Source organism: Mytilus galloprovincialis, chromosome 13, assembly GCF_965363235.1.
Source record: "Mytilus galloprovincialis chromosome 13, xbMytGall1.hap1.1, whole genome shotgun sequence".
Taxonomy (NCBI): Eukaryota; Metazoa; Mollusca; class Bivalvia; order Mytilida; family Mytilidae; genus Mytilus; species Mytilus galloprovincialis.
In genome coordinates, this window is record NC_134850.1 from 47,035,451 (window position 1) to 47,061,542 (window position 26,092).

Below are 26,092 nucleotides of genomic sequence, written 5' to 3' on the forward strand. Positions count from 1 at the left end.
TTATCTTGACATAATACCTCAGTGTTTTTCATGAAAACTATCACACTGATTTTAAATCATTATAGGAAAGCACAGTGTTTAAGCAAACATTTCAGGAGGCAAAGAGTCTTTTATAGGCTGACTGCAATAGTCTGTATATTATCTGAAAAAGCTTAGTTCTTCTCAACTTTCTTATTATTTCAAACATTTTAATAGATGTCTCCCAAATTTGGTGTATTTCTATTAGCTTTTTTTCAAAGTCATTTTCATTTATTTTTCAACCCGGCCCAGAAATATGTGGTTACCTTTTTAAAATATAGCTGATTTAGAGAAAGGCGACCTGGGTCACCTCTAACAAAGGCTATATTTATTGTCCATGCCTCTATTTTTTCATAATTCATCTTACATGTACATTTCCTTTGAATTTGTTTGCCTATTTGTTCTATGGTCTATGAATATCTATCTATATACCACATTTTCATGGTCCCACAAAAATGTTTAAAATGTTTACATTTTACTTTTTTCTAGCTTCTCTCATGTGGTAGCCGTACCTTTTTGGTCACTATTTATGTGTTGCGTTTAAATATAAATTGTAACACTTTACAGTGACTGAACAGGTAAAACAAATACTTCTCAAGAAACAGAAAAAAGAAGACTACTTGGAACAGCACCAGACTACATGTATGTATGAATAAACACTCAGATCGGAATAGCATGGAGGATATTATATGTGATTGTGAATAAGCAAGGAAAGCTTTTAATAATAGTGCCTATTTTTTAATTTACTAGATATTTCATTCATTATCTGTGCAAATTTCAACATAATTTGTCATAAATTCTTATCTAACTTTACTCAAACTTTCAGTGGTGGATCAAGAAATTTTCATAAGCGGGAGCCCACTGACTGCCTACAAAGGGACCAACTCCAGTCATGCTTGAGTGATTCCCTATAAAAACAACAAAACTCCACCTCTGACTTTAATTTAATGACAAGTGTTTCATTCACCAAAATACTGGTGCGTTTCTGTGATAAATATCATGCACAATTTTATAAATGAGAGGGGAAAGGAGATCCACATGTGGTGTACCTGCACATGACAATTGCAAACTGCCCCATTTTTTTTATCACAACCATTCAACTGATCATGCTGATACTGACATTACCAGAGAGTACACATCAAATGAAATGACACAAATAACTGATACATATTATCAGATATTACAGAATTAAATATGTTTTAAATCTATTACAAAAAAATGTGTTCTCAATCTTGTAGTTAGATATTACAGGATCTCATATACATGTAAATACCAAAGACAACTGTCTATCCAAGTCACAATTTATAAAAGAAAACTATTAAAGGTTGTAGTTTGGTCTTCAACGCAAAGCTCGGTTCACACCAAACAGCAATTTTATATAGTCCATATCAATCATGACAATGGCGTTTGGGGTTAAACATGTTTTCGTAGGTAAATAATATTGCCATGGAACTTTTTTCATGAGAGTGTTATAGTCTATAGAGTATTACTTCTTGTTTGGTAGAATAGTGAAATAGAAGTCAATACGTTCTTGCTCAATCCTATGTCGCTTTGAAGGTGTCATGATTGTCATCCTCAGCTTAAGCAATGTGTTACTGTAATTTGAATTTCAAAATGACTGAGCGACATTTTTCGAAGCACTGGTCAACTCCACCATAGCGAATCACATGACTTTGACAATCAGTAAATTCCAGCGAAAAATGTCTATATAAGTAAAGAATTGTCGCATAAAAATTAAATAATAGAGTACACAGGAAATGGCAAAGTTCACATAGTCTAGTATGATTAATCATTTAAAAAAAAACAAAAAAAACACGAGCAAATGGGGGGCGGGGGGATGGGGCGTACGCCCTCTGGATTCGCCACTACCTTCTGTTATTGTCCATTTTGTCAAATAGTAATCCTCAAAAGTACGTGTAGGTTATATGCTATTTTTATCACATTGATTATAGACACAGAATACATTTTATTATAATATCATTCCCCATTTCCATTCTCAATTTTATAAAGTCTCTTACCATTATAACACGGGTCCACCAATAATACAACAAAAATGACAAATTAGTAGAAAAAAAGCGCTATGTTTTCATATTGCTTGAAGTGCAATATTCCAATTAAAAAAAAACTACTCACAAACCACTGATCTCAATATAATCAGCTAAAATACGGCAAGCTTTTTAGAAAAGCTATTACTTGTATACATTTTATAATTAGTTTCATTTATACGATTTTGTTATGAAACAAATTGCGTATATATTATTCACAGTGCAATGATTGTTCATTCGGCTGATATGAACGATATGTACATGACCTCTTTTTTCTCATTCAATAGACGTAAGAAGGTTCACATGCAGGCATCTCTCCATCCAAGTCACAATTTGCAAAATAGACCAATATAGGTCAATGTACGACCTTCAACACGAAAACTTGGCTCAAACCGAACAGCAAGCTATAAAGGTAATAAAGGGCCCCAAAACTACTAGTGTGAAACCATTCAAACAAGAAAACCAACGGTCTAATCTTTATAAATAACCACATTGACATCAACAAACGACAATCACAGTTATTATCCGTCTAAGATGGTTAAAGAGATGGCCATCATATATTATATTCTCCAATAATCAGTACAAAATGTATTTGCCCGCACGGTGCACCTATGTATAAAAATACCATATCCAACACCATGTATCATTACTTTCAGAATTAGGATATGTCTGTCCTACATTTTTTACGTCATTACATAAACATCGTTATAAAAGTTAACAAAATATTAAGATTATATTTGTAACGAAATTAAATATTTTATCCAAACCAATCAGAACAACTATATTGTCGGACATGCGGTCGTTGTGGTTTGCTTAATCAAGCGTTTAATGATTTTATTGTTCCTATTCAGATTTGTTTTGTTTTAACATTAAGTGTAAACTCAACATAAATTAACTATGAAGCATAGCAATTGGATTCCCGAAACCAAGTTTTAATGGCAGTTATTTATTTGGTTTTTCTTATATAAAAGACATTAGATAATTTCCTTTAGACGTAACAAATAGCATAAAACTTATACTTTTGTGTGCAATTTTCAATGTATATAATGATATTTAGAAAGTAAAAGGTATTGATCCAGTGGCGGATCCAGGGGGGGGGGGGGGTTCCGGGGGTGCGCACCCCCCTTTATTTTTGCCGATCAATGCATTTGTATCGGGACATATGTTTTGCACCCCCCCCTTTGCCCTGGGTGCCCTGGGTTAGCACCCCCCTTTCGAAAATTCCTGCATCCGCCCCTGTGATCGTTGTTACGTGCATTCATACTACAAGTTTGATTTAAGATGGCGTTGAGTTTTCAACATTGATTGATTATTCGTACATATTACATAAAATATATAGTTTGTTCGACATCTTCTGTTCGGAAAAAATGCTTACAACACAGTAAATTTTCAAAACGATAAAAAAAAAATACCTCGATTCCACGTCTGGCGTACAAAATTATAAGCCTGGTATCTTTGATGTTTTTTTTTAAGTAGAAGAATAAATGTTTCACTTGCTTGCTGAAATATCACTCTTTGCTCCGTCACTGTTTTCCTTTTTTCTGGTTATTTTGTATCCTTGATTGTACCGCAGGTGACCATATACCTTCCGTTTTAACTTTTTTGATTCGAGCGTCACTATTTTTTTTGGGGGGGGGGAAGGGGGGGGGGTAGACGAAACACATGTCTGGCATACAAAATTTTAATCCTGGTATCTATGATGATATAAAAATAAGAAGATATGGTATAATTGCCAATGACAACTCTCCACAAGAGAAATGAGTCAAACCTTTGTGTTTGATCTATTCTGAAGGAGAGAGACAAAACAAAGGCTATCAAAATTTAAGGCCGTACGCTCGTTTGGCAGTGAGTGCCTTATGTATAAAACGCAACCAAGTCATATTAAATTGAATCCTAAGAGACCTATTTTTGGAATGTTAGGCATTTTGCACATTTAAAGAACTCTAAACAATACCTTTTAAGGGGTCTGAAAGTAACCTTTCACAAAACAAATTAATGTCCGCCACGGATACAATCCTTTGTTTGTCCAAGTTCCCCCATTCGCGAACCCAGTCGACACAATATGTACAATCATACTATTTTATTCAACATTGTCTCATCATCACTGGACGCTAAGAAACAATCATTCATTGACTCTCTTCCTCATCTCTTTTTATCCATAACTGGAAAACGCTGGTCATATAACTATTTTGAAATATGGAATGGACGTCTACTATTATAATGTAATATATACTTTTGATATAAATATATAACACATATATCGATAAAATGTATACGGTTTAAGTATAATCGCACACAGTTTTAATATTTCCGACGATTCCTTGTGATATGTCGTTATAAAGAACATTTACACAACGAAACATTAATGGCCTCCAATCTTTTATAAAAAAAATTATGTCAATTATAAAAAATCTTACTTTATTTAGAAAATGTATTATAGTCTAGTCGTTAACTTCTGTGTCATACGGTCTCTGATGGAGTGTCGTCACTTCATACGGTTTCTGATGGAGTGTCGTCACTTCATACGGTCTCTGATGGAGTGTCGTCACCTCATACGGTCTCTGATGGAGTGTCGTCATCTCAATAGCAATTATACCACAGCTTATTTTTATAATAAGCACCAAAATATGAAGTCTTAATTTTAAGTTGAAAAAACTCTCATGATTTTTATTGTCCGTTTTTAAAACTGCAAAGCTCACACTAATTTCTTAACAATTATTATTTTTATTGTCAGGCATTGGCAACACAGAAAACATCAACAGGAACAACAACAGACTGGTTATTGATAGGCGTAAACTTACAACTACAGACTGGTTATTTAACAATAAACCATGACCAAACATTTACAAAACATCAGTTTTTCATTCTATTTAGTCACGTCTCATATATACAGTTTTGAATTTCTGTCATTTTTGACATGAACAAATTCGTTTATGGTTTTGCATTTTCCCTTTGCATTATGAAAACTTTTAGTATTTTGTTTTCTAGAAATCTGAAAAAAAAAAATCAATTTGACATTAATGTTCTTCATAAATTAATCAAACTTTGTTTCAGACAAATGGTTACTTTTAACTTTTTTATAAATTTTATCATAGCAATCAATACCGCAAATGAAATTCAACAGAAAAGAAAAGTCGGGTTTCAAACCTTACAGCGTATTTACGCAGCCCTGGCTTTTAAATGTTTAGGTTAAAACATTTCGTGTGAAGGCTAATCCAGAAAAGCGCTTCGGATGCACGAAATATATTGTGTTTATTTCATTTACTAGCACTGGAGCAATACCACTGCTGGTGGACTTTTAGTCCCCGGTGGTATCATCAGCTCAGTAATCAGTGCTTCGGTACTGACATATTTTATAACATCAATTTAAATTAAGATATTATTAAAGGTAAAGGCAAATTTGACATCAGATCAGTTTGGCTGTTCTGTTTATGCCCGTTTTGGTTACATATTTTTTTTTACGTTTCAGCGTATTTAGGCATCTCTGGCTTTCAACTACTTGAGCGTTCCGAATGCAGGTTAATTCAGTAAAATCTTCGGAAGCACGAAATTGATCAATATTTATTTCATTGTAAAGAGCAAACAGACTGAACACCATACAATGTACATGAAGCGTCGGAAATTGTTCTTTATTTCACATATCTATTATTACAATGCTTATCAATACCAAGTTTCGACATGTTACCTAATATGATGCAAACAACTAATTCATTGCTGTCTCAAATTATAGTTCATGCAAAGGACACATTGTGAGCAGCTACAATAGAGGAGATAGCACACTTCTGCATCGTTTTTGATAGTAACTCTTTCAATAAAAAAACATTCATCAAAACATTGAAAATTGTTTCGAAATTGAGCAACATGAGGTTATATCATAATTCTACAGAAAACACACTGTTCACATTCGACATCGAAATCGACACATTTTAATAAAAGAAATGTGATATATATATTCATTTTATTCTTCTTCACATATTTTCTTGTCCCTGTTCAGCGGCCACAATAAACTGTCAAAATATTCTTCCACTATGTTCCGCTTTAAGTCAAGAATAATAATTAAGTATATACAGATATTTGATAGCTAAAATCCTATAAACAGGTGCCCTTTAAAAACAGTAATTTTGGCTATCCTTAAAGCCGAGCCTTGCATTATCAAAAACACGCAGTGGTGTTTATGGTAAGGGGTTAGGCGTTACATTCCCGATTGAGTAAAGGGTAGACGGTCATTTTCCTTATGTCTGTCCTACATAAGGAGCCACTAAGAGCTGATCTTTAAAAGTGTATGCTCGGCTTGTTGAAATACGCGTGGATGTAACATCTATAACGATTAGTCTTTTTTGGATTTTATACCTCATACGCATCCTTGTTGATTGTCTCCTTTCTTGTTGTTGTCACTCATATTGTTAAATCATGGTATCTACAAATGGAATACTACGGTATTTGTTCATGACACACCTAGTACCTCTGCTTTGTACCATCTCAATTGTTTTCTTGTTGTTGTTTTTTTTTATGTTGATGAGGGTCTTATACTACACTTCCATATCCTAATGTTGGTCTTTCTAATGAGTTGTATGCATTTTCTGTTATTGGCGTTTAAATTTCTTTTTAGGAACCTAATAGTTTAATTTGCTTTTTAACAGATGGTATACAAATAGTGATGCATATAAGCTGACGGTTACTCCTATGTATTTTACAGCTTATAATCACTGAGGAACATGGCCGTGTTATATATAGTTTTTAAAGATGTATTTTCTTTTCTTGCGTAATTCATTTTACTGTGTTGAACTTCATTAATCGTCGATATATGTTTCCAGTCTGTTAGTTTATTCATGTAATATCTGTATACCGTATTTTTTACTTTTAACCCATTGTGACTTGGATGGATAGATGTCTTATTGGCACTCACATCTTTTTATTTATATATGCTGTGAAAGTGGGATTCTTTTGTGTTTTTAACTAGTCAATTATATTGCACAACGAATGCATGCAAACCGTGTAGCATGTTCTTATTGGCACTCACATCTTTTCATTTATATATGCTGTCAAAGTGGGATTCTTATGTGTTTTTAACTAGTCAATTATATTACAAAACGAATGCATGAAAACCGTGTAGCATGGTCATATGAACAGTTGTTAGAGATTATATTGCAGTGGTCGAAACACAACTTGATTTCTAGTTCTAAAATTATTAAAAGAGACTTAATTCTCCTATTATAGTATAGCCCAAATGAATATACATTTTAAATGGCATACACTAGTTTGCATAGATTCCTAATATTGACAATTAAAGATAATATTATATATAGTAATAAGGTCTATAACGGTTCTTAATTTCATAAGGACATCTAAGTTAATCAGATACTAACAAGTCGAATGTTCCGCCAAATGATACTATATGTAGAGGATAGTAGGTAGACGCCGTCTATCTTCCGAGCTGTATCATTTACCGAGGTATTTCCGACTATAGACCTATGATTATCTAGATACGTTAGATTCAGTGATTGATTGATTGGTGTTTAAACGCCACTTTCACCACTTTTGTGCTCTTTCGTGGCGATCAGATTTTATTGGTGGAGGAAACCGGAGAGAACTACTGACCTTCGGTAGGAAAACTGACAATACTATAACAGAAAAAAAACAAAGGATATAGGGTATCGATCCATTACTCAAAATCTTAACATGACAGCAGGAACACACAACAAGCAAAGGAACAGCGCTTTATTGCTGTCACAAAGCATCTCAAAGTCACAATTATTGAGGCCTTCAACACGCATAAAAAACCTATTACCTCACTGCAAGTTTAAGACGGTCCCTAGCACCGAAATTCTTTGCAAAAATAATACGGATAGACTTTGTAAGATGTTATACAAGCAAGTCGGGCCCGATCAAAAAAAGAACATACTAGAAAGTACAAATGGGTTTGTTTTTTCTAAAAAGAAAACAAAACAGTTCCTTCGCGTAGGTGTAAATATCTAAAATAATACCACTGTGTGACACCTTATTTTTATACTGAAAGCTCTGTTTATAGTAACAGGAAAAAGAAGAAAATTTTTAACAACATAACTTTTAAAATTTTTTATATAGTTTTATAGGTATGATAAAAAAAAATTATGCATATAATTCGAGGAGTTAAACTCATTTATTGTGAAGCAAATTCCTCATAAACCTATTAAAACAAGAAAAAAGTAAATGCAAGAAGGGGGTAAATTGTATTTAAAATAAAAAAAGAAATGATTAAAACCACTTTTTTTTTGTCGACTCCAACAAATCCATTGTTTTATTTTTATTTTTATTTCGACCCACCGACCCTAAATTTTCAGAAAAAATCTTTACGCGTGGATGTAACATCTATAATGATTAGTCCTTTTTGGATTTTATACCTCATACGCATCCTTGTTGATTGTCTCCTTTCTTGTTGTTGTCACTCATATTAATATTAAATCATGGTATCTACAGATGAAATCTCTTAAAACAGATAATAAAACAAACGTTGACTTAATGACTGTACATGTATATGATGTATACATGTCAATAATTATATTGGGATTTAGAATGTTAATAAATGTTTAATAAATTTGATCTCATAGACATTTGAGGAATAAAAATCAAAAATGTTTCAAAAAATGAATCAAAATATGAATCAAAATTCTTTTTTAATAGAGCTGTTTTAATCTATTGTTTGCTGCCTGTAGTGAATTTTGCTGCAAACGTGATTCATGACATGCAAACTGCAATATATGCAGTTGTCTTTAATACAGAATGTAGCTAATGAGATTTGTAGATTTGGGAAATGATAATATCAAGTGGTAGTTGTGGTAAATGCACATGTCTTTCCCTTATCTTTTACCTCACCACCCCTGACCCAAATGGCCACTTGCATTAGACAAAAGGAGAAATGGAGTATAGTTCTGTTCAGTGAGACAGCAACCAAACAAAACAATTAAACAAATTATATATTGTCTTCAGGAAAAACTTGCGTCTCACTAACAGACAACCTCATTATCTAACACAATAATCCGGATTACTGAAATCAGTTAAATATTGTTTTGTAAAATTAGATATGCACTCAAATTAATAGAGATTGCAACAAATATTGCTGTTCTTGGTCTCATTTTCATGGTTCAGTGACTGCTAAATTAGGATACTTGCAATAGGTATATGGGTCCCTTGCAAGTCTACATGTCCTTCAGACATGCATGACATGGTTCACTTTATCCCAACCTCATTTCATGAATCAGCGACAAAGATAAAGATACAGTTACCGGATTAGGGTTGTTTATCAGATACTGTTAACAATAGGTCATTTGTCAATGTCAAGTTTTTGTGTTTTGGTTTGTTTTTCTAATACTAAAAGTAGTAGATAAACTATGTTTGATGTATGCAATGTTTCACAAATGTAAGGAGTACATATCTGTCTGGCAGTTGTCATTTTTCATTGACCTCATTTTCATGGTTCATTGGTCGATGGTAAGTCTTCTTTTAAGATGCTACATTGTGTAATCAATATGTGAACTATATTTGGTGTATGGCTGCAGACAATTATGTCCAGCAAGCTGCGAACAATGTAAGTTAATATTTATTATATATCGCAACGATTTCTTGATTTTTTTTACCTGTTTTATTTGGCAAAAATATTGATGAACTCGTGTAAAGATTAAAAGAAATTTACTAAAACTAAACTGATTGCGATAGTTAGGGTCAACAGTAATTCTTGCACCCCTATATTTCTAATTAATTTGGTTATTTAATTTCCTTTATTTGATAAATTCCACCCTTAAAATATTATTTGCACATTTGTTTTATATGTAAGCAAAAAAAAAGAGGCGAAAGATGCCAAAAAGAACATTCAAACTCAAAAGATGAAAATAAACTGACAAAAAAAACCAAATGACAAGCAACATTAGCAAAAACACAAAACAAAGAAAACTAAAGACTGAGCAACACGAACCCTACCAAAAGCAGTGGGTTATCTCATTTGCTCCGGAAAGTAGTTTTAATTCTTTTATAAAACATATTTAACTCATTTATTATAATTATTCATTCATTTAAGGCCAATCAGCAAGATTCCCAATAAATACTACCGTACATACAACGATTAAAACACAAGCATCGACTTCTAAAGCAAAAACAACAGTAACGCCCATTGTAACTGTCAACAGATGCGAAGATAGTCCCTTTGTGAGGTGTACTGATTTAAACTATGCAGTACTAGCTATTGGGCCAATAACTGGCCAGTTTCTTGCGGGAAATGTCGTAAGTTTAACTGAAATACATGATACATAAATAGAGATCTGGCATGATTGCTAATTAGAAACTATCAACCAAACACCAAAGAACAATGTCAATTGAACCAATAACTGCGATTTATTAGAAATTAAAACAAAACGTTCTATTCATTAGAACTTAAATACCGATCAAAAGTCAATGTACTTTATTTATTTAAGCCTCGAATTTATTTTCGGCCTCAAATCTGTGTTGTTTCCTCAGATCTGTATCCCATGACGTCACGGCAATCAAATGTGGCACTTTCTCTAGCCTCAAATCTATGTCCTCTAATCAGATCTGTGTCCCGTGACGACATGAAACTACATATGAATACCCCTATATAATTAGATAAGATAAAAATTATGTCTTTTACTCTTAAAACAAATTATTATTTTTAATATTGATATTTTTTTCTCAGCAAAGGCAACATCAAACTTATTGTCATTGACCTGTGTTGACAGTAGATTGGTTCATTACTACGAACCAAATACTTGTTTCAAACCAATCCGACAATTATTTCGACGGACATGAGGTCGTTGCTGTATGTTTAAATCAAGCATTAAGTAGCCTTATTGTGATGAAGCATCGAAAAAGATTTCCCGGAACCATGCTTTAATGGCAGTAATTCATTCTGTCTTTCTGCTAGAAAAGACATTGAATAATTTCCTTTTAAGAGAATAAATAGCATTAAACTTATCGTTTTGTGTGCAATTTTCAAAACTGTAAAGATAATTTTAAAGTAAAAGGTATTGATCGTCATATTAAACGTACATTCATACTAAAGTTTTTATTATTTAAGATGACAGTGACTTTTAAGTGGTTGTAATCCGTTAGAGAGACACGGGTTGAGTTCAATATCGTAGCGGCTACGTAGTGCTACGTAGATTTTGACTATTGAACGCGTAGCTACATACTAGTTGTTACATAAATATTGATAGCAGCTACGTAGCGGCTACGATATTGAACTCAACCATGGTCTATTAGGTAAATGAGTATGGGAAACCTATAATGAGTTTAAATTTTCATCATTAATTGAATATTCGTACAGGTTGCATAATACATATAGTTTGTTCGATATCTTCTGTCTATCAAATAAAACGGTTAATGCATTTCTTCGCCGTTCATGCTAAACACGCGGTTAATTGTCAAAACGTTAAAAACTTTGAATTCAATATCCAAGACTGTCGTACGCAATTACCAGCTTGGTATCTTTGATGTTGTTAACGTGTGTAGATACATATAAAAATAATTATCACCTTTGATTGCTGAAATATCAATCTTTTCTCCGTCCTTTTTCTTCTTTTCTTGTTATTCCTGATGAGTCTTTTGTTTCATGCGTACAAAATTTTAGCCCTGGTATCTATGATAATAGATATAGGAAGATGTGGTGTGAGTGCCAATGAGACAACTCTCCATCCAAATAACAATTTCAAAAAAAAAAAAAAAAAAAGTAAACCATTATAGGTCAATGTACGGCCTTTACACACGGAGCCTTGGCTCACACCGAACAACAAGCTATAAAAGGCCCCAAAATTACTAGTGTAAAACCATTCAAACGGGAAAACCAACGGTCTAATCTATATAAAAAATACGAGAAACGAGAAACACGTATAAATACATAAACAAACGACAACTACTGTACATCAGATCCCTGACTTAGGACAGGTGCAAAAATTTGCAGCGGGATTAAACGTTTTAATGGATCCAAACCGTCTCCCCTTTTCTGAAACAATAGCATAACATCACAACATAGAAAACCACACGATAAAATATCAATTGGCAGGCTTAACTCAATAAAAAAAACTGGATGTTATTTACAACCTACAAACCATTGTGTTTTCTCCATTTTTATGGAGAGGGACAAAACAAATTAGGCCTAAAGCGCAATTATTAATTGTGGCTGTAACACGTTTTCTGATTGGCCAACAGATTTTAACCTATCAGCTAATGGACATATTTTTTCATATGAACGTGACGTCATCAACATTTTTTTTTATAATTTACTTCTTAAAAATGGAATTTAGAATTAAATAATAAGGAACGACTGTAATATTTTCGAAATAAACCTCAAAATGTGGTGCACACTTTTAAATAAACATCTACACATAGACACAAAGTAGGGGCAAAAAATACCAAACTTCCAGATCGAAAACAAACTGACGACGCTATGGCTAAAAAAGAAAAAGACAAACAGACAAACAATAGTATACAAGACACAACAGAGAAAACTTAAGACTAAGCAACCAAAACTGGAGTTGATCGCAAGTGCTCCGGGAGGGTAAGCAGATCCTACACCACATGTGGCACTAGTCGTGTTTCTTATGTTATAACAAATCCGGTAAATAGTATAATTTGGTAGGTCATATTTGTATAAATGGAATGGGATTGACGACATAAGGAACATATCCGATATCATCTGTGAAACGGTAATTCCATAACTGTCAACCAACTCGTGATGGCGTCCGTTAAATTTACGAAGGGATGATTTCAACATCCACTTTTGAAACTCTTGGTTTAAAAGCTTCCTTGTGAGCAGCAATCCTCTATGATCGGAAATACAAGCCCGGGAATATCGTATCAATTGGGATATATATACTCCTTATGCAGGCGCTGCTGAAATGTTGCTACATATAAATGGAAAGTTCACAATAGGAAGCTGAAATCATCTCTTTTGTCGTAAAGTATGTTTTCAACTGACCCTCATTGTCAATTTCTAGATGTAAGTTAAGATATGAGGCAGACTGTATCTGTAGTATCCATCATCTCTAGTTAGATGAGATCACCGTCATTCCTTAAGCCAAGTCTTATCGGAATGGCCATACATCAAATTCTGAGAGATGCATTGTTGAAACACTTATAGCTTTTTTACTTTTAAAAGGACAGAAACCATGGCAAATGATATTATATCTAGAGTATGACAGACGCCGTCACCTAAGGGATCACTCATTTACCGCGGTCTTTTCAACAATAGGCTATACCACTAGGTCGATACATCTGCTGTTGACATTGGTATCACTATACTATGCATGAAAATACGGATATTGTGTTAATTTAATTGCTGCTACAAAATTTCGGATAGGATTTCAAATTAAAGAATATATACCGTTATGAAAAGCTCAGATTCCGTGCCCGTCTTTGGTTATACTTCTTTTTGTCTGTTTTTTGCTATCATCCTAAATGTTTTTAATAAGCTTTCTTTTTTAACATTTTGGCCTCAAGCACCAATATTGGGACATTTATTTTCGAAATGTGCATCTGGTATAATCCATTACCGTTAATCCTACAGACAGATGGTTTCCAAATCGTTGAATGTTTGCTTAAATTCAGATTTGATATAAAGGTAATATAGATTATCGGAAATGTGTGATAACTGAAGCATTAGGTTTCATTATTCTACTGATATTTCAAATTTATCTGTTCAATTAAATGTATCTGTAATTACGGAGACTTATTCCGATATACGCCATTTAATTTCCTTTAATATTAATGAAGTCTACTTGAAATTTCCTTTTACAGCCTTCAATGTTATGAAGAAAAATGGTAATAAACTAAAACATAAAAGGAAATTAGACTCCATTTCCTATTAGTTAGTATTCCGTCTTATATAATTAGTTGAAAATCCGTTTACTTGGAAAATTGAATGGTAGATGACAAGATGATGGATATCCAACTGTTATAAATGAGCTGTCAGAAATTGGAAATGATAGAACGATAGAAAAAAAAGTAAAATCACAAAAACACAGAACTCCGAGGACAATCCAAAAATCAAAAGGCAAAATCAAGGCTCAAACACATCAAACAAATGCAGTTATTGAATAAGAAAATATAATTAAATTTACAAAGATTAAATGTCCAGCAAAATTGATGTGAGCAGTTCTGTTCTATATTTAAAACTGTAAAAACAATCGGTCAAATAACTGTTTGAAACAGCTGTATGCTAAAACGTTTCCAGGGTGACACTGTCAGGATCAGTTTTTGAGTATTACTGTCCAGAAATATTTTACGGTAGAATTATCCAAATCAGTTCTAGGGTAGAAATTTCAACATATTTTGAGATAGTATCAAAACCGTTAATGCTTATAATAAGTCAGGAATATGACAGTTGCTTTTCATTCGTTGATGTGTTTGAGCTTTTGATAAGTCACTTTCCAATTTGAATTTCTCTTGAAGTTTGGTATTTTTGTTATTTTATTTTTTTCTCAAAAATGTATTATAGCACTTTCTATTCTTTTTTTTCTTTGATTTTGTCTCACACAACTTACATGTATTAAATTCGTTAAAAAAAATCTTGAACTTGTCGGTATCAACCAAATATGAAATGAACAATCCACAAGTAATAGTGTATTGCATAATTTTTATTAATGGTTATTAAAATTAATATCAAATAATGATATTCTTTTTTAAAGTAAAAAATCAAATATTACGTATATATTTAAGGTGGTGGTATTTCATCGATGGCACAATTCAGAATCTTATTGGAAAGATGAATGTTTTGTTCATGTAGATGACTACATCAATTCCCCACAACTGGAGCATTGAGAATAATAACAGTTTAGTAATATCCAAAAAAAAAGGCAAAGAGCCATTCCAGTAAAAGATGTTAAACCCATTGAATACAAAGTCGAATAATATATACAAATACAAAGTGGAAATCATTTTATTTATAGTATGTTGAAAGTCAAAATCTTGAACAAAAGTAACACTATATGTACGGAAATAATAGATATCGTACGTTTGATTCAAAATTTCAATTAGGGATTCATATGAACATCTTTTAAAAATATTGACGAAAGCAGTGTTTTAGTTAGAACAATTCAGGGTTGACAATTAATGATAAAAGTATAACTCTAACATCTTAATAACATATGCATTAGGTTTGAGATTTAACAACATAGTGATTTTTAACCTCCAACATACAAAAGAATCGTGCAATCTGCTATCTGTGGTACAAGTTATCGTGACTTCTTTTAAATACTATTTTCTTTCATTTGTTAGAAAATGGAATAAAGTTGACATAATAATAACACTATATAACAGATATTCCCAAGTGACATTAAAGTTCTATGTCCTGAAGAATTTCACGCCATCAATAAAGTTAAAGTGCAACTTTCATCTAGCTTATAAATATCTTTCTATAAAATCATTCACTTGTCTTGTAAACTTTGTCAGAGGACGTGATTTTCGTTTCAATAATAACACTAACAAGGATGCAATACAAGCTGCGGATCGTCTGTGCATCAGTCAATAAACCGTAAAAACTACCTCAGGCATAGATAACCTTAGCTGTATTTGGCAAAACTTTTAGGAATTTTGATCCTCAATGCTCTTCAACTTCGTACTTTATTTGGCCTTTTTAACTTTTTTGGATTCGAGCGTCACTGAAGAGTCTTTTGTAGACGAAACGCGCGTCTGGCGTATATACTAAATTTAGTCCTGGTTTCTATGATGAGTTTATTTACACACCTTTTGTCTTCCCAAGTAACAATATCTTAGTTAAATCTTGATAGATAAAATCAGGGAATGTGGAATAATTGCCAACGAATTCTAAATGATGTGTATTTAGCAAATTTAGGCCATCGTATGGTCTTCACGAATAAGCAAAACATATACCGTGTGGTCAGCTTGTAAATATAATACATGTTTAGTGGTCAGAGGAATGTCCCGGGGACTTACAATCTCCCTCGTTGGAGGTTGAATTGAATAAGATAAAAGTATTGAAAGCCGAAAGAAAAACTACAAACTCAAAATAAACAAGCAAATAAAACCTGAATTACAAACAAAAACCGAGGGAAACGCTCAAAATATAAGAGGAAAAACCGGAACAACAGAAACAATTAACTGCAACAGAAACAAACGCCAACATACATAGAACCGGACTCTTTGATGACAACTGCCATATTTCAGACTTAGTACAGGACATATTAAAAAAAATGGTGGGTTAAACCTGATTGTATGGCTTTTCAAATCGGTTGTATCAAGAGTATTAAAGCTTCAAGGGGGGAAATTTGGTAACTCAACACGAACCAATTTTTTTAACTCTAATTAAGTGGCACTATTCAGAATTCAGGTTGCTTTCTATCACTCTTTGGAACAATAAGTATCATAATCAATGGTTACATAAATGAAACAACGTTATAAATTGCATGCATCTGAAGTCCTTTTTCTGGATTTGCCGTCATCCGGATAGATCAAGGCCGATTATATGAAAGCCGTAGCTGTAAAAATAAGGTCAACTTTATCTTAGAGAGTTGCAAACGTAGTTTCTTTATAACTTAAAAATTTATAAACGGACATGATATAAGTGTTCATTATAAATAATGTCAGTAGCGAAGAACTGACTACTAAGCTGATGATGCCCCAGACATTGATAATCCACCAGCATAGGTATCGACCCTGTACAATTAAAATTTAACACAACACTTTGTAGATATCATGCGTCCGAAGCAATCTTCTGAATTGACCTTCATCAGACACGCTCACAGTTGAAAATTTGAAAAACAATTGTGTATAAGAACTGAAACAGTTAAAAAGCTATATGATGAAAAATGATATAAAATCTGCCAGTTCCATCTAAGATCAATTTTACCTAAGGAAGATTTTATAAAATTTAGTAAAAGAGGGACGAAAGATACCAAAGGGACAGTCAAACTCATAAATCTAAAACAAACTGACAACGCCATGGCTAAAAATGAAAAAGACAAACAGAAAAACAATAGTACACATGACACAACATAGAAAACTAAAGGATAAACAACACGAACCCCACCAAAAACTACGGGTGATCTCAGGTGCTCCAGAAGGGTAAGCAGATCCTGCTCCACATGGGGCACCCGTCGTGTTGCTTATGTGATTACAAATCCGGTAAATAGTCTAATTCGGTAGGTCACATTCATGAAAGGGAAGGGGATTGTAGTTACGACGTAAGGAACATATCTGATATCATTTGGGAAACGGTTATTCCATAACGGTCAACCAACTCGTGATGGCGTCCGTAAAATTTACGAAGGAATGATTTCAACTTCACCATTTGGAACTCTTGGTTTAATAGCTTCCTTGTGAGCAGTAACCCTCTATCAAGAAAATCATGATAGGAAATGCAAGCACGGGAATATCGTATCAATTGGGAGATATATACCCCGTATGCAGGTGCTGCTGGAATGTTGCTACTTAGAAATGGAAAGTTCACAATTGGAAAGCTGAAATCATCTCTTTTGTCGTAAAGTTTTGTTTTCAACCGACCCTCATTGTCAATTTCTAGATGTAAGTCTAGATATGAAGCCGACTTAACTGTATCTGAAGTATCCGTTATCTGCAATTCGATGGGATAGATGCGTTCCATATAGTCACCAAATTTTGAATTGTTTAGTGAAAGAACGTCATCTATATAGCGGAAAGTAGAGTTAAAGAATATTGCTAACTTCTTATCTTTCTTCCTAAGAAGTTCCTGCATGAAGTCAGCCTCATAATAATAAAGAAACAAGTCGGCAAGTAGAGGCTACACAAATAAAGCACTAGTATCAATTTGCAACTAACAAACATGATATAAAGAAAGTACCTAAAATACAATTGTAGACAAAACGAGTTTCAAATAATGTTGGACAGGTGCATGAAAAATGCGCATCGTATTATCGTTGCGTAAATATGTCAAATAGATTGTGGTGTTACTTTGGTATGCGGAACTATCTTGTGACACGAGTTTGGACGCGCCTTGGAAACATTTGCGTAATCATTTTCCGAAGCAGTTCGCCATACTTTTGAATAGTTGTAAAACATGACAAAGTTGTTTACAAATATTGGTATGATGACCGCCAACAAACAAACACCTGTGATTGCACACAGACCGCCAATACATTTTGATAATCCGATAGTAGGTACCATATCGCCATACCCAACTGTTGTCATGGTTACAACTGCCCACCAAAATGAATCTGGTATACTCGGGAACGCCGTATCTCCAGAGAAAAAAGCAAATGCTCCGAACATCAACATGGCGACAACCAGAAACATTGACATCAGTAAGACTTCAAAGCCACTGGCTCGAACGGCATATATTAGCACGCGAAATCCGGTGAAGTTTTTAACCAATCGGAATAGTCTAAATATTCGAACTATCTGCAGACAATGAATTATGTCAAAAATAGACTTTTCATATTTGTCTTTCGGATTTGCGAGATTTGCAAAATAAATTGAAAACATGACCACAAGAGAGAATATGTCGACGAGGTTCAGAAAGTCGCAGAAAAAACTTGTGTACTTGTAAGGAAATAGTACAAATCGAGTGATGATTTCTACAGTAAAGTATGCCACTGTTATGAATTCAATATAATATAAGAAATCCAACTTTGTGCTGACCATTTCTGGAAGTGGTGGGATTGTTGTATTTGCAGTATTCGATCCATCGAAGTGACCTTTATAAGCGTCGAAATCATCTCCAAAATACTCTTCCCATTCAGATTGGATAAGCTTTCTTCTGAAGGATGGGTGTGTCTGGCAGACAAGTCCAAATATAGACGCTAACACGAACAGTGCACTGGTAAAGAAATAGACCTGAAATTAATAAACATAATTGTGAAGTCTACAAGGTGTCAGATTAAAATAACCACTTGTTGCTTATTTTAAACCTGTTTTGTGATTTATATTATATAAGATGTATTTAATTTCAGAATACATTTTTTTTTATCTATTTTTTTCTTCACGAATTTACAAGTATCAACATATATTTATCTTGTGGCACAATAAGCAAGCAAGTAAAATAAATAAGCATAATACGCATTCTATGAACTAACACTTAGACATCTATGGATTAAGTGTACTGAGTAATAACATTTTCATTATTATAGTCATAGTTGTGCAAGAAATATATGAGCATACATATGGTATTGTGTAACAGTATACAAATAATTTCAAATGCTCATATACATACATGTTTAAATTTAATTAATGACCTTAGCCCAGGGGTTCCAGTACAAGTTGTGTTCTCACACACTTAAGTATTTTGAAGAAATATGTTTCTCTAAAATCAAGTTCAGAATAAAATTTAGTACAGCATTCATTGCTTGCCTGTCAAAATACATTGCTCATTATCATTCACTGTTATTGTTATAAGTTGCATATCTTGAGCTTTAATTTATATCCTTAAGGCATAATTAACTAATCCACAGATTTGTTTTTTTTAATTTTACATGTGGATTCTGCTTGCAAAAATACATCAGAAATAAAAGAAAAAAGAGGGTAACCGTTTCTGTTTTTCAAATAGTCATACAAGTTGATGAAATTAGCAGAATGAGACACCAGAAATACAAAGAATTTATTTGGAAATCATAAAAAACGGCAGATAGTTTTACTTTATCGAGATTTTCTAATTCGTCGGTCCTCAGAATATTTTTAGAAATCGAAATGCAATTCAAAAATAAACGACGTCACTTGCTGCAAAAAAGTCCTTAACACAGTGTTAGTTATCAAGTTATATGTTCTAGAAGTTTGATTTTTAACGGAAAATTAAATTAAAACGATTGATGTCTACTATAACGTCACCACAAATTCTACTCTATCATGACGCTATTATGTACAAAACAGTATCGTTACAAAAATGTTATTATAATTAAGCTAATATAACAACATATTCCTCAATAACTGTAAAAAAAAGATAATTGGTTTTGTTATTTGGAATGTGTAGAAATATCATCAATTCATCAAATACTTCCAGATATCAACAACGAGCGTTTCTAGTATTCAATTTGAGTTTTTTGGAATAATAAGCATATTCCAAGAACTTTGTCTTGAACTTACATGGTGAACATATATAAATACATTGAAATATTCTGGATTCATTTGATGAAGTGCTTTAAGAACTAAAAGCATAATCATTATACAAAATCATATGAAATGGGCATCAATCATATCTTTCCAAAAGGTATGTCTGCTGGTGTCATATTAATACTGTCATTTGAATAATTCGTGCTGCCCATTTGGAAGCTTGCACATTTAATCACCATAAACAACATTGTTTGCACCTAACACAATCGTGCAATAATAATTGAATTGCGGAAAATATTTTAATTTCGGTTTGCAGGGGGGGGGGGGATCTGACTTCTTTTATAACTTATGCTGATTCAATACATGTATTGAATCGAGTGGACCGAAGGACAATATTGTTATTATTATAGATAAAATTGCAGCACGAATAATGCGTCCAACAAAGTGTTTTGACTATTTAGTTTTGTTGATGTATGAAATGAATTATTATTTTATAGTTCATACATGTGATAACGTATCTATTAGTATTACGTTAAACACATATTTTGTCATTTCATTTTGATCAATTTAATAAATGTGTCAGGATGGTCCTAGGACAACGGTTGCTAGGAATTTCCTCAGATGGCTTTGTTGTATACCATAACAAAAATAAATAAGGTCCTTATATCGTAGGACCTATCTTAGGAAACTTTCATTGACACGGGCCTATGCTTCATTTATAATTAAACATTACATATTTACTATTTATAAAAATTGTAAGTCAAGCTTGGAACCTTAAATTGATCCGACCTTAATGGTTGTTTTTAACAATCGAAACAATTTGGTATTGTAAAACTTGAAAGTGTTCTGTTTATTGCTGTGATAATTAATTTAAAATCTCTTCTCCTCTGTTTACTTAGAAGTTAAGGTTTATGTACCCTTCTGTAGCAATTTTTGGACGAATTTTTCAAACCTCAATTGTATCAAAACTAAAGATATAATAAATAATATAGATAGGCCATTTAGTACATTTTCCAAGGGGAAACTTGATGCAAAGCATTATTTTTTACTGTTTCATTGCATTTGATAGAAAAAGAGGACTTTGTGGCAAATAAATCAAGATTTTTATAGAAAATACAGAGATTTTTGTTATAAAATTTGAAAGATAAATTACTCACTTGATTTTCTATGATGTGCTAGTGTTTATTTTTTACAAAAAGTTGTAAGTAACCTGTAAATTCCAAAAATCCTCGTTCTGAGTCACTAAAGTCGAGCACACCCTAAAAGGTGTAACTGATTTTTGCCATATTTATACTTGTCTTAACCAATAACTACATTTATAAACTTGTTTTAAGGAAATCAATGCTAGCACTGAATGCAATAATCCTATATCTATCAGTCATTAAATTGCCAAATATGAGAGTACAAGGATAAAGGCTGTGGATTTTCTATAAAAACCTGATTTATTTGCCACAAAGTCCTCTTTTTCTATTAAATGCAATAGAACAGAAGGTCAAAAATATGTCTTCAATGCAGCAAGGAAAGTCCTCTCAGGAATGGAAACAGCTGTCTTATTCCTGACTTTGTGCAGGCATAACGGTATTGAAATGTTATTAAACAAAATGCAAACTATGTTGAACAATCATACAATATTTAAAAAAAATGGGGGTGCATGCATTCATGACATTTGCTGTATATACTAATATAATTCTTAAATTGTTACTTCATAAACAAATTTTCACCTTGTTCAGTTTATGTTGAAATTCATGCTTACACCAATTTAGGCAAAGCTGCTATTTTATATGCACATAATTTTCTTCTTTATGTTGCAAAAATGAAACCAGTGCAGCGACATTTTGTGCATTTTGTAATCAAGAATTGCACCAGAAAACTAGCAATTCTGGTTTGGTTTGTATGGAAATACTTTATGATTTCTTTAATTCTTATAGCAACAGAAAACTTTTATAATAAGTATTTAAATCATGACTTACACTTATTACAATAACTGACCATCATAATTATGATTCAACATCCTGACGATACTTATATTTTGGCGTTACACAAAGTCATGTTTTTCATTGACTGTTAACGAGATGAATGTGTTAATTCAAATTGACTTTGAACTAGCTTTTAGTAACTGCGAGTACACTAAGATTGGTGCTTGTGGCATTTTGTATTTTTTTAAAACTTGTTTTTGTGCCACTTGCAAACATGGTAAACCACGATTTTTACAATTTGTTATGTTTGTCTGTTACATTATATCCAACGTTATTGGGGATATGGGATGAAAACATGAGTGCACTCAAAAATTCTGTATTTGGTCTCAAATGTGTGATCCATGTCCGGAGCCTATTATTCAAGGTAGCAAGTCATTTCGTACCTTCACCATTTCGTGTCTCTACCTCATGGACTTAATACAAGCTTACCATTTTGTATCATATATTTGTAAAAAATCATCTGCATTTTTGTCGAGCCTTCGAATTTTGTCGACAAAGCGAAACATAGCGATCCTACATTACGTCGTTGTCGTCGTCGGCAGCGGCCACAAATATTCACTCTGTGGTTAAAGTTTTGGGAATTTTAATAATTTTCTTAAACTACCATGGATTTCTACCAAACTTGGACAGAAGCTTGTATACGATCATAAGATCGTATCCAGAAGTAAATTCTGTAAAACAAAATCTTCTTTTTCGGTATTGTATTTATAAATGGACTTAGTTTTCTTCCAATTAACAATGTTACATACAGTCTGTAGTTTAAGTTTTTAAAATATTTATCAGATACATAAATTATCCTGGAATTTTACCAAACTTGCACAGAAGCTTCTTACAATCAAAAGATAGAATACAGAGGATTTTTTTTTTAATTTTTTTTCACATTTTTGTTGAGCCTGCAATTAACAGCAAAAGTAAGCGAGCCACTGGGTTCCACCAACACTTACCATTTTTATTCATATTTTGGCTTGTTTTAATTTTAAGTTTATACAATAAATGTAAGATGATAGACGGGAAGGGGGTATTTTGATACAATAATCTTTATTGTACGCATATAATTGTGTTGTCGTTCTTGTGTATTCTTTTTTGGAAGGAGAGAGGCGAGAGATATCGAAGGAATAGCAGAAATCGACAAACGACGAAAAAGACAATCCGGAGTCTAAAAACATAGCATAAACAACTAAAGACAGCTGCACAACCTCATCTTAAATCGGGATTATTCCATGTGACCCGTAAGGGTAAGCAGATCTTTTTCCACATGCAGCGCCGGTCGTGTTGCTCAGGTAAGTACAAATTTGATAATATGGCGTCTCTTTTTATCTATTATTATCTCAAATTCAAAGAATAGATTGTGGTTTCAATTTATGTGAACGAGATATTGCATAACGGTCAACATGCTCTTGGTGGCGGCCGGCAAATTTTCAAAGGGATGGCTTCAACTTTACTTCTAGCCTAACATGTAAAAGCTTCAGTGTAGCATCCCTTTATTAAAAAACACAAGTTCCGGAATATCGTATCAACTCGAAAATTTATGCTGAATAGTTGGGCGCTGGTGCAATATTATGATAGTGGTCTTTCTCTGCTGATAGAGTTTGTCGGAAAACGTTTCTAATTTTATACACTATTTTTCTTTCCCAATGTTTTGATTATTATACAATTTTTTTTTTATATATCTTAGTAGTCAATACATTGCTGTCCCTTTTCTATTCCCTTTTTAGTTTTTAAAAATTTGACGAATATGTGCTTTTGTTCAAATATATTATTAAACAAGAATGTGATCATAGTACACGGATGCCCCACTCGCACTATCATTTGCTATATTTAATGGACCATGAAATTGAGGTAAACAAATTAGAAAAATCATATCATAGGGAACATGTATACTAAGTTTCAAGTTGATTGGACTTCAACTTCATCCAAAGCTACCTTGACCAAAAACTTTAACCTGAAGTGGGCCGAACGGACGGACGGACGGACGGACGAACAGACGGACGGTCGCACAGACCAGAAAACATAATGCCCCTCTACTATCGTAGGTGAGGCATACAAAACGACTTACATTTTGTATTCATTTAAAAACACTATTCAATGACTTCCGATACCTTTATTAGTTTGTGGGTAGTATGGAACCTTTGAAAATAAATGACCGAGCTAATCAAGAAGATACTCTCCTTATAGGTATAAGTTTGCGAAATTACAAATGAATTATGTTTGGGGAAAAGGTGGTATGAATATATTGGCCCAATAATAATAAAATTGAAAAAAGAAAATTCAAATGAAACAACTAGATTCATTGATTAATACATTTGCTCAAAATAAATGTAAGGAGACCGGATTAAATTCTAATGTTTTTTATGTTTATATTTTAACGATTTACTATCTGTATTTCATATGTTTGTATTTGTGTTTGCTTAACCCATATTGGTGTATTTTTAAAATATAATTATCATTATAATTAATGGTTGCTTGACGTCAAAACGATTTTAATGAAAGAATTTTACAGAACATCGATAAACTTCCTTTGAACAGAAAAAAAAATGTTAACAAAGAATTTACATGATCATCGGGATACAACCATTGTATCAAAGAAAGAGGAATTGAATAAGACGAAGAACTTAACAGAAAATTGGTGTAATTCATTTGAATAACGAAGGATTTACCTGAACATCACCATACTTCAAAAAAGAAAATTAAAGCCAGAAGAGTTATCCTGCACGGATTAGAGTTTTCAAGGCAAAATTCACTTATGTACAAAATGTACAAACCTTGGCAGGAATAGAAGTACTAGGTTCTTCAAGTACAAGCCATCCTTTGGCCTGAATACATTTCCACATGCCTTCACTCTCCTTTCGTGTGATGAGTTCAGTCTTATTCTGTTCTTTCTTGATTTGGTCGTCTTCTAGAATTTGTAGTACGTCTTGGTCGTCACAGAATGTAATAAATTGACCCATACAACATTTCGATAAATGCTTAGGGTCAATACCCCAAAACTTCAGCTCATCTTTGAACTCCCCGGGACAGAATCCTGATGGCACATGAAGGGTTCTACCTTGATAGTAACAAAGTATTGATCCAAAAAGTCCTGCATTTCGCTCGAAATAGACAACATTATCCTCTGTTGATTTTTTATCTAAAAATATTTTTGACGCCTCACAATCAGAAAGAGTAATTTTATCTACAATGTCTTGTGAAATCTTAAACTTTTGACCATTTACGTCGATTTCTATTCGCTTTTCTTCCATAATTTAAATAGTCTTTGCAATATAGTATATAAACAAATTAGTGTTTAATCCTCCACAATCTGCTGACAGTAGGAACAAATTAGCTGGAGATAAATCTTTATACTGACAGTAACATCAATCGTTAATTCTCTCTTTTAATTTTGTTACACCTGGATATAATGATGCGGTACATTACAAACGACGTGGTTGAACGCCATGTGATTCCAATCAAGATAGCAATAATTAATAAGTTGAAATAGAAATAGATTTTTCTTAGGATAATTGCATGTACCTGTGAGCGGAAACAGAAGCATATTTTATTGATCATCTATTAAAGTTGTCTTTTTTTATACTTAAGTCGTTATAAGCTTTTATTTGGGGTTTAAATGTCTCTTTAGTTAAAGTTATCAACAGCCTGGATTTACATAGTAGCAGTCTACATTGGTTTGTACATAAATACTCTTGTCCAAAAGATATATCTGCGATAAACTGGGAAAGAATCCACAATATTTTACTTATCTAGTCACAAAAAGTGAAAAAAGGCATGAAACATATTTATATAGATTACCTTAGCCGTATTTGGCACAACTTTTTGGAATTTTGGATCCTCAATGCTCTTCAACTTTGTACTTGTTTGGCTTTATAAATATTTTGATATGAGCGTCACTGATAAGTCTTATGTAGACGAAACGCGCGTCTGGCGTACTAAATTATAATCCTGTTACCTTTGATAACTATTTCTGCATTTTATCAGTATTTTACTTACCTCGAGAATATTTAACGAGTATTTCTTGAACTTAAGGAGGTTTGCTTG

The 26,092-nt window shown here is 32.9% G+C and overlaps 1 protein-coding gene across 1 annotated transcript; it reads right to left on the minus strand.

Moving 5' to 3' along the window:
* Positions 1-17,942: 17,942 nt before the first annotated feature.
* Positions 17,943-25,320, minus strand: LOC143056620 (potassium voltage-gated channel protein egl-36-like). Its single transcript, XM_076229777.1, has 2 exons — positions 24,823-25,320; positions 17,943-18,875 (listed from the first exon to the last, which is right to left on the minus strand). The coding sequence occupies exons 1-2, from the start codon at positions 25,297-25,299 to the stop codon at positions 17,973-17,975; spliced, it is 1,380 nt and encodes a 459-aa protein (XP_076085892.1). The 5' UTR covers positions 25,300-25,320; the 3' UTR covers positions 17,943-17,972.
* Positions 25,321-26,092: the final 772 nt, after the last annotated feature.

Excerpts from the sequence above, each read along its gene's own strand:
- LOC143056620 (XM_076229777.1), bottom strand. The coding sequence starts at position 25,299 with ATGGAAGAAAAGCGAATAGAAATCGACGTAAATGGTCAAAAGTTTAAG. Across the intron at positions 18,876-24,822 it reads GTACTTCTATTCCTGCCAAG|GTCTATTTCTTTACCAGTGC; the intron begins GTTTGTACATTT and ends TATTAATTTCAG.